Source organism: Clytia hemisphaerica, unplaced genomic scaffold (genome assembly GCF_902728285.1).
Source record: "Clytia hemisphaerica strain Z4C2 unplaced genomic scaffold, Clytia hemisphaerica genome assembly, whole genome shotgun sequence".
NCBI lineage: Eukaryota > Metazoa > Cnidaria > Hydrozoa > Leptothecata > Clytiidae > Clytia > Clytia hemisphaerica.
The window spans coordinates 916,501-931,882 of record NW_027103938.1 but is presented as its reverse complement, the minus strand read 5'-3'; the positions used below and the strand labels follow the sequence as shown (position 1 = coordinate 931,882).

General features: G+C 35.8%; 1 protein-coding gene across 2 annotated transcripts; it reads right to left on the bottom strand.

Annotated features, from left to right (window-relative positions):
• Positions 1-3,102: 3,102 nt before the first annotated feature.
• On the bottom strand, positions 3,103-13,383 carry LOC136809883 (high-affinity choline transporter 1-like). Of its 2 annotated transcripts, none has more exons than XM_067066443.1 (8): positions 13,237-13,383; positions 7,191-7,406; positions 6,731-6,838; positions 6,194-6,451; positions 5,716-5,888; positions 5,265-5,418; positions 4,919-5,160; positions 3,103-4,048 (listed from the first exon to the last, which is right to left on the bottom strand). In XM_067066443.1, the coding sequence occupies exons 2-8, from the start codon at positions 7,384-7,386 to the stop codon at positions 3,497-3,499; spliced, it is 1,683 nt and encodes a 560-aa protein (XP_066922544.1). In that variant the 5' UTR covers positions 7,387-7,406; positions 13,237-13,383; the 3' UTR covers positions 3,103-3,496. The 2 variants fall into 2 exon arrangements, with proteins under 2 accessions (XP_066922544.1, XP_066922543.1); XM_067066442.1 differs by lacking the exon at positions 13,237-13,383 and adding an exon at positions 8,215-8,308.
• Between the last annotated feature and the right edge of the window lie 1,999 nt (positions 13,384-15,382).

The window sequence follows — 15,382 nt, the reverse complement described above, 5'->3', positions numbered from 1 at the left end:
TGAAGTAGGCCTCTCACCCAGGCTCGAACCACCAAACAAACAGTCAGTGACCAGTTCACTGTGTGTGAGGGGTCCATGTACAAAAAAGCGGCATGTATCATGGGGTGGGTGGGTGTTTTCAAAAATTTTTTGCTGTTTAGTACTTGTGTACTATACAATACATGGGGGTGTCAGGGTCAAATTTCTGATTTGCTGTTTAGTATACGTGTACTATACAGGGGGTGTCAGGGTCAAATTTCGGATTTTCTGCTTAGTATTTGTGTACTAAAAAGCCAAAATCAAATCAAATTGTGATTTATTTTAGATTTTTGGCAAACATTTTTTAAAATTCTCAATTGTTTTTGTCAATTTTCGAGAAAATTTTTTATGGGAAGAATAAAAAACTTGCCCCAAAGTTTCAAGTTTTTTGGCTTAAAATTTTTATTTTATGAAGGGGTGTAGGTAGTTTTCTGGATAGTATATTGTACTATGTAAGGGGAGTGTTGGGTATATTTGGCAGTTTGCTTGATAGTATATTGTATTATACAGGGGGTGTCAGGGTGTATTTGGGAGTTTGCTGGATAGTACTGGATAGTATATTGTAAAATATAGGGGGTGTTGGGGTGTTTTTGGGAGTTTGCTGGATAGTATTTTGTACATTTTGTACTATAGGGGTGGGTGGGTGTTTAAAATCGAAATTTGCTACAAAGTACTGATACATACCGCTGTTTTGTATATGGACCCCCCCCTGTGTGTGATTTTGAGCTTGATTTTTTGTTTCCCTACACCTCTATTTCCCTCCGCCCGACTTTCAAACTTTAGACCCTTACCGGGACTAAAAAGGAGAAAACAAAGGGAAATTTTGGAATTTTTACGACCCTTAGCAAGACAAATTTGACCAATTTCGAAAAAACTTTGCCCTTTCAGGGGGTAAAAAGTTGAAATTTTTCAATTTGTCTGACCCTTTTAACGACCCACGGCATGGCCCGAACATGTTCGGGCCTCTTGTTTAATACTTTTTAAAAATGGCCTGCGCGTGCCCGCACAGTTTCGGACCATGTTCGGGCCAGATTTTCGAAAACTTGCTACAATCGCGCGTGTAATTTCAGGACCCAATATTTATATTTTAAATTTCTTATTTTAGCAAACAAATGGTCTTCTTTTTATTTTTTATCCCGTTCCCTTTTCTCGTGGTCTTCTCCTTTCCTATTCGAAGCAGAATTTTTCCGGATTGTTTTTTGTACTGTTATACAACTTTGTGAATCAAACACTGGTATTTGGAACTTTGAATATGTCTAAATGAAAATATTTAACAATGGATGATGATAAACCAGGAAAGGTAAATAAAATTAAATTCTACTATTCCTATGATGTTCCTTTAAAGACATGATAGCTAGACTTGGGTCTAACAAAATGTTCGGGCCGATTCAATAATACTTTTTTGTGGCCCGAGCATGGTCCGATCAGGCCCGAACATGTTCCAAGACGATCTCAATCGAACGGAATCGACAATCGAACCAATTGAACCAAATCGAACGCAATCGACCGATTGAAATTCGATTGTCGAACGCAATCGAATCTCAATCGAACGTCAAAATTCTGGGTAATATTCGATTGGTTCGATTGTTGTTCGACTGGTTCAATCGTCGATTCCGTTCGATTGAGATCGTCTGGCTTTATTCTTGCAGCTTCCCAACATCCAAAAAAATTGCGGTATTAATATTCGATTGAGCCATCCACAATGAGATTCGATTGCGTTCCACAATCGAATTTCAATCGGTCGATTGCGTTCGATTTGGTTCGACTGGTTCGATCGTCGATTCCGTTCGATTGAGATCGTCTGGATGTTCGGGCCATGCCATGGGTGGTCGTCCCTTTTAGTGCGACTGAAATTTTATTTTCTGATTTTTCCGACCCTTAGCGGGATTTGGAAGTCCAAAAAAGGTACCCTTAATTGCCTAAGTACCCCCCCCCCCCCAGGATCCAACTTACCCAATCTCAGTATACACTTGTACCGGTAGTTACTTTTAAAAACATTATGGCCTGTGCCTGCCATCCACGACCACGTTCACTGTTCACCTCAACCTACAGCCTATATCCGAAGATCATTTTCCTTGCGGACTTTGGACCCTTGATGATTATTTCAGAAGATAGCTTTTATTAGACATTTAACATAGAAGATTTTTCTATACTGTGTGTGCCCGCCAAACTTAATGGATGAGGTGGTGGAGGCGTTATCTGGCACCCAGATGGTGAAATTTTCATCCGACACGCTAAAATGAACCCGACTGAGGATGCGGCACATCAAAGGCCGACTATCATTCCTCTCCGATGGGAAATTGGCCCGCTCCCTTTAGTGTTTAGAGCTTTAGCGTGGGCGGCCGCCAATCCGCCATCGGAATATCAGATAAGCGGAGGCGGAGAAGGGTGAAAAAAAATTTCAAACTTTTAACCCCACAAAACAAGTTTATGTTCCATTTCGTTATCCGTTAAATTTTGTTTCGAAAATATGATTTCTTAGAGCTAGAAAATGCAAAGTTATTATAATATAAGGACACGCGATTTCAAAATCAATCTGTAGACATAAAGTCGCTGGAGAATTTTTTAGGAGAATATATCAAGCAATTGAAGAAAACACTCTAATCGAAAAATCTTGTCATTTGATGAAGGATTGCCATGTTTATAGGCCTTTTTTAAATTTTCTTCGGTTTTGGGCTTTCTTCTTAGTTAGTGAATCGTCTTAGACTATAAGCAAAGTCTAGAAAAAGTCTCGAGAAAGGCGCATGTTTTTACCGAGTTAGTTTGCAAATAAGGTAATTGCCCGGGGTATCCCCTTCAATTCATTTCGACCGGGTTTACTTATTACCATCCAACAGGGGCTAAAAATTTAGCCATTTATATGGCAGTTTTTTTTTCTTCATCGGGTTATTATCACGAAAATGTACGTAATGTATTATGTGATAATTCAATAGAACTATTGATACAAGGGTGTCCACCAGAGATTCACTTGAAAATCGGGAAATCCCAGTTTTTAAATTTGAGATGTCAAACTTGTGTTTCGTTAAATAAAGAGTATAAAACTTTCTTTCTATAAATGAGGAAAACCAAAGAAAATGAAGAAAATTTGATAGGAAGTACCGTACATATTTTCATGAATGCCTACATTTAAATGAGATAACACACAGTACAAATTAAAAATACAAAGTAAAAGATCTTTTGAGATTATACAAAAAATACTAATTAAAATGCTAAACACAGCCCTAATAACTTTTCAGCGTCTTGTTTCAAAAGAGCTCCATCATGTTTATTTCAGTTTTGCATTATTCAGTCTATCCAGCTGTCTTTTAAAAGCCACTCAAAATTTTACTAGGTCATCACGGATACAGTCCTAGTCACTTGGCTATTTTTCACATGGTTATTACTAAAAACTTGTAAAGGCTTTCATTAGATATTCGAAAACTACATTGATACATATTGGTAGCACGCGATGTCTGACAAATCATTTTGACACGTACGTTTAGATTTGTTGAGGAGTTGGGTCGTCGAATCCGTTGTATTTTTCTTGTAGCGGTAAAGCATCATCCTCACCTCGTCTTCCTTTCTTGCCGGCAAGATTTCGTCGGCGCTCCAAAACGCCTAAGAAATCGTAATTTTCACCCAAGATTTCATTATCGAACAAATAATAAGCCAATTTGGAAACAGAGACGAGCGTGATGAAAGAAATAATCATAGCTAGGGTACGGAAGGGGAAATTTTGTGATCCTTTCCCATTACTGTACGTCTCGTCATAGTAAGGATATTTAAAAGTAGCCGGGAACCCGATCAATTCTTCTCCACCGGTGATGCGTAAGAACAATCCCACTATGTAAGCACAGATGGATCCATACGTGTTGACATCTTGGATGTGGACAGCACCCACCAGCTGTGGGAAGAGGATGACAAAGACCAGGTCCGAGCACAAATGGAACAAAGCGTAGATGCTGTCGACCGTCAACCCAACCAGCGTTGCCATGATACCAACAAAGATGATACCAATACGAATCACCCAAATAATTTCATTGGCACTGGCCTGAAAGATAATATTCGAAAGTTTATCCAAGGTAAGAAGTACAAATGACAAAAAAAAAAACAGAAAAGTTTGCACAAAATTTTATTAATTTAATATACCGCATACGGGCTAGAAACATTCCAGCTTTGTTCTCGGGTAACTTAATGCATGTCCCAGAATTGCATTAATTTTTCCGCCCCAGTTCCAGTCCCTAAACCATAACAAACTATACATTTTTGGAAGCGTATTTGGATGTAGAATACCGTATTTGGTGTAACTTAAATTCTTTCTCAGCAAAATTTGAGTTTTTTTAAGAAAACATGATTATGACGTCATTATTTATGACGTCATAATTTTTAAAAATTGAATATCTCAAGAACTAATACTCAAATCTTTATGAAATTTTGAGCAATGATAGAACTCATCAAAAGGAGGAGAATTTTTTTCAAAAAATTTGAAAATTTGCTGATGTCAGCATTCTATCGCAAAAATTCGAATTCTTGCAATTTTTGCTGACGTCATTAATTTTGGGAAATACTTTTAAAAGTTTTTGAAACATCTCAATGTACTTTATCACTGGTCCAAATTTCATAAAGCTTTGATTTATATTTCTCAAGATATTCAACTTTTTGTATTTATGACGTCATCAATCATGACGTCATAATCAGGTTTTTTTAACATATCTCTAATTATACTGAGAAAGAATTTAAGTTACACCAAATACGGTATTCTACATCCAAATACGCTTCCAAAAATGTATAGTTTGTTATGGTTTAGGGACTGGAACTGGGGCGGAAAAATTAATGCAATTCTGGGACATGCATTAAGTTACCCGAGTTGGAATTTAGCTGAACCGGTTAATGAGACAAAGGTATGCTCTTTTTCGCTTACATTTTTTCTGATGATCAACTTGTAGATATTATGTCCGAACATGGAACTAGCAGACAAAACTGACGAGTCAGCACTAGACATGACAGCAGCTGAGATGGCACCAAGACCAATGAAAGACACCCATCCAGGAGCTAAGTATTGAAGAACCATGGGGAGGACCAGTCTGGTATCCGTGATCACCCACTCTCCGGTTTTGTTGGTCACAAGGTTGGCGTCCACTGCCCCACTTACTGCTCCCCAGTCTGAAGGTAAAGAGATGTATCATCTTTAATGTCTTCTCGACACAGATATTTTGGTTACGACTAAAGAGTCCTTCCAATATACTAATATAAGAAAAGATTCTTACCAGCGCTTTTGGCGGCGGCACCGATCAGAACTGCAGGGATAGCCAGCACAATACAGCCGAAAGCAGCAACGAAGGAGAGAATTTGAGCACGGTGAGCTGACTTGGAAGACAATACACGTTGGAAATACACTTGCCATGGAATACCTCCACAAATCTAAGAAAGAAAAAGACAACTTTTCAAAGTATGACAAACAATTCCAAAAACTTGAAGGATGGATTAGACTACAGTCGTTTATGATCCATCTAATACAGTGACAGAGGTGTTATATGATAATAAGATAATTGTTACGGTACAATATCAGTTTCTAACTAAAACTTTCACTTTTCATAATTTTTTGCTTTCTGAATTAATCGTCTAGCATGCTAGACTAAGGATGGATTGAAAGTAAACGAACGCAAGAGAAGTCAGTTAAGTTATATCAGTTGAATTTTAATAAGACTTTATCCGTACCAATAAGAAAGCGTAATCAATCCATTTTCCGACTTTAGCACCATACAATTGGCCGAGCCATTCCTCTTTACGTGCACCAATCGATTCAACGTTTTCATTGGTCAAAGAGAAAGGAACCGTCAACCACAATCCGACCGCAATGCAAATCAATTGAACGACGTCCGTGTATGCAACTGATAGCGGGAGAAAAATCAATAAAAATATTAAGTCCATTCGATTTCTGGAAACTTTAACTTTACTTTTAAAGGTTTTGTTTTTAAATAAGAGTGATATCGTTTGCTTACTCATCAATTTTAATTCACAAGCTTTTTAACATTGGATTGACACGGATGGAGAGCAAGATTGGTCAGAAAGAGGAAAAGCAAAACATTTTTTGCTTATATCAGCATAATATAACAATAGCGAGACACTGTCCTGAAATGAAATATGTGACAACATTCACATCATACATAAGTAAAAGATTTGCTTCATCCTATACCTGAATAAAGTCCACCAAAAAAGGTGTAGCCGACAGCAATACACGCCGACACGATGACGGAAATATTCATGTTCAACCCCAAGATAACTGTCAATGTTGCACCAAGAGCTGCCAGGATAGATGCAGACCAAAATGTTTCACCAAGGAAAGCAGGAATGTAAAGGAAAGCACCCATCACACGACCGTACTTGTCTTGCAGAGGGTCCAACATGGTGATATATTCCGCTTCTCTCATTTTGCGAGCAAAAAAGAAACCACCTGAAAGAAATTATGAAACAAGTTAAAGTTGTAGAAATGTCCCTTTGTCACAAACACTATCGAGAAGAAATCTTTACACGAGACAATGAAGAACCTGGTTAATCAAGCCACTTTTTACAAGGCTGACGGCTGACGGCAATATAGCGTTATCGGTGCTTTAATGATTTTTATGATGTACAGAATTTTAAGTTTACCAGATATTCAGTCACAACTTACCATCAGATTCTACCAAGTGACGGAATCAATATGGCTTAGATTTCTAGGCTAGAAGATACGTACCCATCGCTAAACTGGTAGCGTAACCCCACGGTGCTTGAGCCCAGACCAGACCATCATTGTAAACTGACTCTGCTGTTCCATTGATGTAACCACCACCAACCCATGTTGCTAAAATATATCAAAGATTTGAATGCTAATGAACCAAAAAAATAAAACGGAATATAATGATTCACTCCGAGAATTCACTTAATTCATAATGCAAGAACCATTGTCGCTCTGAATATTGCTGCTTGAATGAATCTTTTCGGACCTGCTTTTTTGCTCCATAATGCAATCGAAGACATCTTAAGAAAGACGTCTAAAAAGCTACAGAGGTTGGGAACTCCTTTTTTTGTGATATATTGAAAAGGTTTCAAAATTCATCCGCTCATTTTGATTTGGAGACAACACTGTCACAAACATTTTCAGTCACCATAGAGATTGTTCAGTGTGACGGTAGACGAAAGGAAAGGCGACATACCAGTCATAGTGAAACAACCAATAAACATTCCAATAGTTCTTCCAGCTAAAATAACTTCATTCGTTTCGTCTTGTGTGGTTTGCGCATTCTCTTTCGTGTGTTTGTTCTTTCTCCAGGCAGCAAATAGACCGATGCCAAGGATAGCCAAATAAAAGATGATGATACTGATCAAACCTGCCACATTCAAATCAGCCATGATGATCAATTAAATTTCTCCTGGAAGTACAAGGGCTTTCTTTAGATGGCAGATAGCGAATAATGGTTTTGTTTTTTAATTGTAGTGAATATTGTAACCAGGTAGAATTAAATAGTATGCTTTGGATCTGTTCTTCTCAACTCTGAATAAAGATTTTACTGCATAACTTCAGATGAATCTTCCTTGACCGTCTGGAATCTGAGCACTCCACAAAGCTTTATCCTATTGACATTTATTGCCCAAAACTCTGTTTAGAATTAACTATTGTTTTCTCCATTGATAAATTGATAAAAACACTAGACACAAACTACGTCTGACTACAAAGATTTACTAAATTTACAAAGATTTTCTAAATCTAGTGATTTAACTGATGTAGTCGATGACATGAACTGAAAAAGCTGAAAAATGCTATTTTCAGGTTATCTGAGTTATTCCCAGATTAATATGGTACGAGTTTTATACACCCTGTCTTCCCTTGATTAAATACCTCCTATGGCGTTTCGAGGCGCGGCTTTCGAGCAGTTTCCATGACGACCAAAGAGTAGATTGTGAGCTCGTCTGCCGGTGAATTGGAACGCCCATCCAACATGTTTGCAAACGCTAAGGTTGTTCATAATGAATCATTAACAGGGCAGCAAGAAGAATCATGTCCAAGTACTAATTGTCAACCATTATTAAAGTGATAACAACGAAATAAAAAATGTCAAAAGATTTTCTCCGGAAAGAGAAATTGGGTGTGGTTCAAAAAATATATAAAGTAATTTAGAGGCACTGCTAATAAACAACTTTTGGATCTAGCAATTTTGATAAAGAAAGTGAAAAACATACCTAAAATGTAGTTCTTTGAGAATCTGAAGCAAAAAGGACCTTCCCTCAATTTTCTTTCAAACAGAAAAGAATAGCCTTACTCGAAAACGACTGAATGAAGAATGAAGAGAAGATGAGAGAAGAAATTATCTTTTAGTCTCGTTTACAATCAAAATATGAGAAAAGTAAAAGATGGAGGATCAACAATCGGGCAAAAAATAAGTACTAGTTAAAGTACTACAAGGTTAAAGTATCGTCCCTCTATGATTGTGTTTAAAACAGGCAGACCAATTCTTTAAATTATTGATACACTTAGATAACATTTTATAAGAAAATTCTTTACTTTCACCCAGTGAAAAACATTCAAATCTAAGAAAACTTGGGTCAAAATAAATGGGCGTGGTCTTTGTATTGAAAGAATTTTATAAAAGTTAATTAAAACTAAGATTGGAACAAGAGAAGCTATTTTAAAGTTAATATTAATTTTTTAAATGGAATAATACAGAAAAAGTCGTGAAATCACTAGTACTGATAAAACCAGTTCAGTACATTAAAATATGAATTCACGGTCTTTTCCATTCGTGATGAAACAAACAGTTAACTATATTGGTAACTGTATTCAAACTGAATTGTAATTTATTTCAATATCGGATTCTTTTACGCGACCACGTATCGAAGAAAGTTCCTCTACTAACTCTATCAACTTTTCTGAAGTGTTTCCCGCTAGATTAACTCATTGATGTGCAAATGTACAACATATCATATCCACATCAAACAACTCCCCCATTTTACTACTCAATCGAGAAAAAAATTGTGTAGAAATATTGATAATTCGAAACATTTTAATCACAGTTGGAAGTATTTCCTACAGTATTTATAAAAAAATTCTCTCGTCAAATTTTAACACAACCCCTCATTTCCTATGACATATTACTACAACAAATCCTTATTCAATTGCTTAATGCGTGCGTCCACGCATACCCTGTTCTATCATAATACAATCAGTGACTTCACTATTGTATTATAAGATGGGATAACAGGCAAGAGAGCAATGAATTGTGATCAAAATGACGTCAAACTATAAAGAAGGTTATTAAACATATCCCTAAACGAATTGATATTACTTTTTTACCAGCGTGTTAAGTGCAACGCAGCAGGTAACAAGTAATGTCAATTTCAGGACAATTTAAATAACCAATCCCTAATACGGATATCACGCTGCCACGCTAACCTCTCTGGTGCACGAAACCTCACCAGAAATTATATTTATTATTTGATTTTCCAGCTGAAATCTATCAACTCGGCGTGCAGACATTTTTTAACGAACAGCTATGATAAGCCTATAAATTTCCCAAATCGTAAGATTAAACAAATTATCAAAAAAATCTTTACAGTTTGACACATATAGGCCCCATATAAATGGCATAACTCAAAACCACAAAAACCTTTAACAAAAAACTATCAAAGATAAACGAAAATGTTAATATTGGTATTACAAAAATGTTGGAAGCGAGAATCTTCCGAGAGTTCAAACATTTTAATGTGAAATATTAAATTCTAATTATTCCTCTTCAAACTTTTAAAGTTTCATATTCAAAAACCCGATTCAAAGTCTGTGGATGGGAGTAGACGCCGTGGTTGGTATAGTCGTCATCAACTTTGATTCCTGTACGGGAGCATTCCTACTTGGAAAGTGAACGAACTTCGCCCGAGTCAACCGATGCCATGCAGTAGCGTAGCCAAGAGGGGCGCAAAATTTGTGTAGGAGAGCAGGGAGAGCAGGTTTTTATGACACTGTAATTATCTATTCATGTTATTAAAAGATAATCATAACGGCATAAAAATCTGCTCTCCTACACAAATTTTGCGCCCCTCTTGGCTACGCTACTGTCATGGGAGGGGGATTGGATAGTCAGTCCAAGGTTGCTGACAGGACCCATAATTGCATTAACACAGTTGCGAGAATGGGCCGGATGGCCTGCTGTAACTAAACCAAATGGATAGAGAATCGTGACGGCGAGACATACCCACTGACGAAAAAAAATAGATTTCGCTTAACTTCCTTTTGCCAAACAACTAACATACTCAGAGTATGCAGCTAAAAATGACTGATATCCAAAAAAGGGGTCGCCCCATCACATGATGATATTAACATTGATAGAAATCAATCTCTTGATCTAATTTAAAACCTTACATGTTCTTTTTATAAGAACATCCAAAATTTTGAAGCCTTGGGTTGTTCTTTATTTTTTGATTTTAAGCCTAAAAATGTTCTTAACGTTCAGATTTTCTCCATTTTGTGAGTATTTCTGTCCATTTTCTTAAGAAATTGACCATTTTAGAGTCTACAAAGTCTTAAAATGTTCTTAAAACTTGTTCTTAACATTTTGGCCATTGAAGCCTTATGTTCTTATATAGTTTGTTCTTAAAAAAAACGTGTATTCCTGCCTTAATACCACAACATAATGAAAAGATAGCTTGTATGAAAGAAAATCTATATCGAAACTTCATCAAAGTTAGATTATAGTACTCTCACGTAATACACTTTTTTTTTATAAGGAACCTTAACTTGGCTCCGAGCCTGGAGTTCCTTATCTTGCCAGAGAGTTTCAGCTTCAAAGTTCCTTATCGAGTTCCTTAGTTAATTAGCTGTTAAGTTTGGATTTGCTAATTGTGTAGCTTCTTTATCAGCATTTTTTGTCTTTTTGACATATTGAAAGGCGTTTCAGCAATATTTTCCGTCTTTTTATTTAGGTTATTGTAAATGTGTGCAAATTCAAATTGAACTCTTGCCGTTCCTTAACTTGATTTTTTATTCTCAGCCTGAGTAGTTCCTTAACAATTCCTTATTTCTCAGACCATTTTCAGCCTCAAGTTCCTTATAAACGTGTTCCTTATAAAAAAACATGTATTTTCGCCTTTCGCAAACTCAATCAATCCAATTCACTAAATTGGATTACGTACAACCATGTTCATGAATCATGATACAACCAAAGAGAGAAAATGTTCATGCTTCTAACGTACCAACATCATCAGCAAAACTATTTTGTACATCCTAATTTTACTCTGAAACATCTCGCATAAAAAAATACACAAAGCAAATCCAGTCAAAGCTATAGTACAAAAACGAAATATATGTCTTGAGAAAATTTGTGTTATGATATTTTGGAGGGTTCTCATCTAGCAGCTATTTGTCAAGAGAACAAGTTAATTGGATGATCAAGCCTTTTAACGAATCTTTTTAAATCGCAGTCGATATTTAAACTGTTTTTCAACAACACCTTTTAAACAGGATATATCAAACCATTTAACAAAAAGAATGTAGTCAAATATTCTCGTAAAAAGGGAGATAGATGATCAGGTCGGATATATAAAGTAATAGATATATAAAGTGATAACGACATGGATGAGGTTGTTTGGGTTAAGGATCATGATCATCCTCTCAAATCCTTTCGAAAACCATTTAAAGTTTAACCCGTGTGGACACATTCATATATTAGCCCTATTTTAGATACTTCTGAACAGTCGCCATAAGGAATCAATACGTAGGTCAACAATTGATATGAACCAGTATGAACGCTGATGTTTAAAAATCGTGTAACTTTGCAAAATATTTCGTCATCATTCATATTTCATCCCTTTTAATGAAACTAAACGGACAACGGATAGACATTATTTGCAATCTTTCAGAATGAAGAAATTGCACCGACCCTTTGAATAGCTTTATACAGATGAAAAATAAACAACAGGAAAATTGGGTGCATAAATTTTTTTTTAGCTTTTTCGCCCTTTATTAACATATTAGACATTCAAAAAAATTTAATAAAAATTCAGTTCGTAAAACTGAAATAGCCAATATTAATTACTGGTGGTTTTCCGATGAAATATTGTCTAGGTGATGAGATAGGAAAGAAATCATAAATGAAGAACAAGAAAATGAGAGCCTGATAATCGTCTTAAATATTTCTTCACTCACTCACTCACTCACTCAAATCCTTAAAAAACTAAATATCATGTTTTTAATCACAACAAAATCATCAAACTCCAAGTTTAAATTAAATTTTCAGACATAAAGCCGCTAGTTACTATCATTTGAGAAATCTACCAAGTCTTTCAAAGATAACTTGAAAAAACAGCAAAAATAAAGAAAAACTGGGAGTTTCTAAACATCGACCAGAAATGGTGACCATGACCATCGACCACAACCAGCAACCAGATAAAGTTGAATTATCGAGTTTATTTGCTTTCTCCACCGTAGAGAAATTCCAAATCAAGTCCTAGAATGGCTTTCAAATCAACAATTAAGCACATGGAAAATTATCCCAGCTCAGAATACTTGACAAAAATATTGAAAAGGTCGTTAGTTTAATGCCTGTACGCAGCGGATATTTTAATCATGCTGAATGAGATGCCTTTAATATGAATAGATAAATTTATCAGTCGGAAAATATTGGGAAGAATAGTCAATTCTATTGTCTTTTTTAAGACAAAATGACTAATTTGGAACAGAAATGATGATCTGATGATTAAGTACAAAGCTTCTCAGACCAATTTCAAAGTTTTCAGCGCTAATCATTATGATGCTAATCATTATGATACTGACAAAAGGATAGAATTGACACCCTTTTCATACAAGTTTCAAGAGCGTCGAATGGGCTGTTTTACGCATTTTGCACGTGATTCTAATTATATGAGACAGGGGGCGAGCTTACTCTTCAAAACAATATATTCAGGAGAGACACTCTACGTTGAAGAAAGAGAAAAGCTGGATAACCCAAATATATCTGGTTGGCAGTCGTGGTCGCTGGTTGTGGTCGTCATTTCTGGTCGATGTTTAGAAACTCCCAGAAAAACTATCAGAAGAAATAACATCAAACGAAAACCCATCTGAAAAAAATAAAATCGAATGAATAACCATCTAAAAAAATAAAAGCAAAATAAAACAGATTCATTGAAAAAATCTTATAACTACATAGTATTTCTTAAACAACTCTACGCCCTGTAACTCAAAGCAAAGAGGTCCAGCACATATCAACAACAAACCTTTACACATGTTTTCTGCCATTCACCGCACAAAAATTACCATCTCTTCTTTCTCGTTTTAAATCTATCAGGAAATCCACTCCATTTACATAAGCAATTAGAGAAACAAAAGACATGTAATTAACCCTTTTATTTGATGACATTCAGTAAATACTTGCTGACGGTATGTAGCACGAAAATGGTATAAATAAGGGCTTATAGAATAGAAAATCTCGACAATCACGCCGCAGTGATTCTAAAAATAGTCATAAATTTGCACAAAGTTATGTTTCTTAAGAACTTCAATCCCATCGTCCTTAGCGTTAATTACTAGAAGGAAAGCAATTAACCTTCATTGTACCCAATAATATCGAAATGGATTGTTGGATTGAATGACGTGTGGACCGCGGAGCACTATTATCATTAGCACCAAATCACGCTACAGGCAGTTTTTAACTTTTGAAACGACCAGGTATCCCAACACAACTCACCCTCCAACTGGCTAAAAAGACTCCTGCGGTTCCTAAAGGCTTGGGGACACGAGACGTTTTTTTCGCCTTGGTACAGTGCAACATGCTTCATCCCACCAACCTGAAACGCTTTCTCGTGTCTCCACCTCATTTTTTTTTCTACGAATAGGGACAAAATCAGTGTATCTTTTGGGTATTTCCCTCACTTTTTGTCCCATGAAACAAAAAAAGAAACCATTGGACACGCACCTTTTGTTCTAGTGTTGGTATGGTGGGATGGAGCATGTTGCACCGCACCAACGCGAAGAAAACATTTCGCACGCGTAATTTGAAAAGTATTATAAAGTCAATAAAGTTGGATATATTCACCAATGGTCCTTAAGGGGTTAAAGAAATTGGCCGATTTACCATAAATTGTCAGAAACTTTAGTTTTTGCTTTGAGCGGTACGCAGTCAATTTATGGGGTTCTACCGGGTGTGCCACAAATAAGTTACTCTCTTTGATTTGATATTGAAGGCAGTAGAAAAGAGATTTTTCAAAATTTCGGAATCATTCAGAGGAAAGCCTAACTTGAAATTTGGTGTATTACTTTTTAATTTTACTTCATTAGTTTAAATGTTCAAAAACCTAAAATCAATTTTAAAAAATGACAGAAAAAGGGGAAATATCAAATCAAAGGGGGTAACTTATTTGTGGCACACCCGGTATTAAAAATCTTTCCGGTAAAGATGGTTATAATAACACAATGGGCTTTTCCAGAAAAAAATCGTGCACCCCTGTTGAGGAGGTCCATTTCCGTTCCAAGGGGGTAAGGTTTGAAATGCAGTGGAATTCCATAAGAGTAGACGAAAATCCGTCAAAAATAAGCGGAATTCCAAGGGGGTAATGATTGAAAATTTGTAAAAATTTGGAATTCCAGAGGGGGTAGATCACAAAAGGTTGGAACTCCTCAACAGGGGGTGCACGGTTTTTTTCTGGAAAAGCCCAATTTTCTTTTTTAAAATCTATCTTATTTTATACAAGTACACGTTTTCCTATAAGAACAAACTGTATAAGAACATAATTAAGGCTTCGATGACCAAAATATAAAAAAAAAGTTAAGACAATTGAAAGGCTTTGTCGACTCTGAAACTAACAATCAATTTATTTGAACTATCAGGAAATTGCACAAAATGTTAAATAATTAAGAACATCTTAAGAACACTTTTAGGCTTGGAACTCAAAATGTGAAGCACTTCCGAAGGCTTCGAGTATTTTGGATGTTTGTATAAAAAATAAACGTGTAAAGTAATTCTGGTGGAATTAAAAAGACAGACTATTTTTAGCAATTTTTAGGAATAGTAAATACCACACCTTAAAAAGGTCACCTTTCAATCTAAATTAAAAGCTGATCACATAACTTGATTGAAATTTTATCTCACAAAACCAAGCCAAACCAAGACTAATATATCATGCGGTACAGCCCTCTTAAAGTCAAATCGTTTTTCATGCAGCAATTACACGTTTTTTTTATAAGAACAATGTATATAAGAACATAAGGCTTCGAGGCCCAAAAGTTTAAGAACATTCTAAGAACATTCTAAGGCTTTGGAGACTTAAAAACATGCATATTCTTAAGAAATTGCATCAAAATGCTCAAAAAATGCTGAAAATAAAGAGCATTTTAAGAACATTTTTAGGCTTTAATTCCAAAAAA

Bases quoted from the DNA above. Each gene is read 5' to 3' on its own strand.
- LOC136809883 (XM_067066443.1), bottom strand. From the start codon at position 7,386: ATGGCTGATTTGAATGTGGCAGGTTTGATCAGTATCATCATCTTTTAT. The intron at 6,839-7,190 runs GTATGTCGCCTT...GATATATTTTAG, and splicing joins TGGTTGTTTCACTATGACTG to CAACATGGGTTGGTGGTGGT. The intron at 4,049-4,918 runs GTAAGCGAAAAA...ATTATCTTTCAG, and splicing joins AGTTGATCATCAGAAAAAAT to GCCAGTGCCAATGAAATTAT.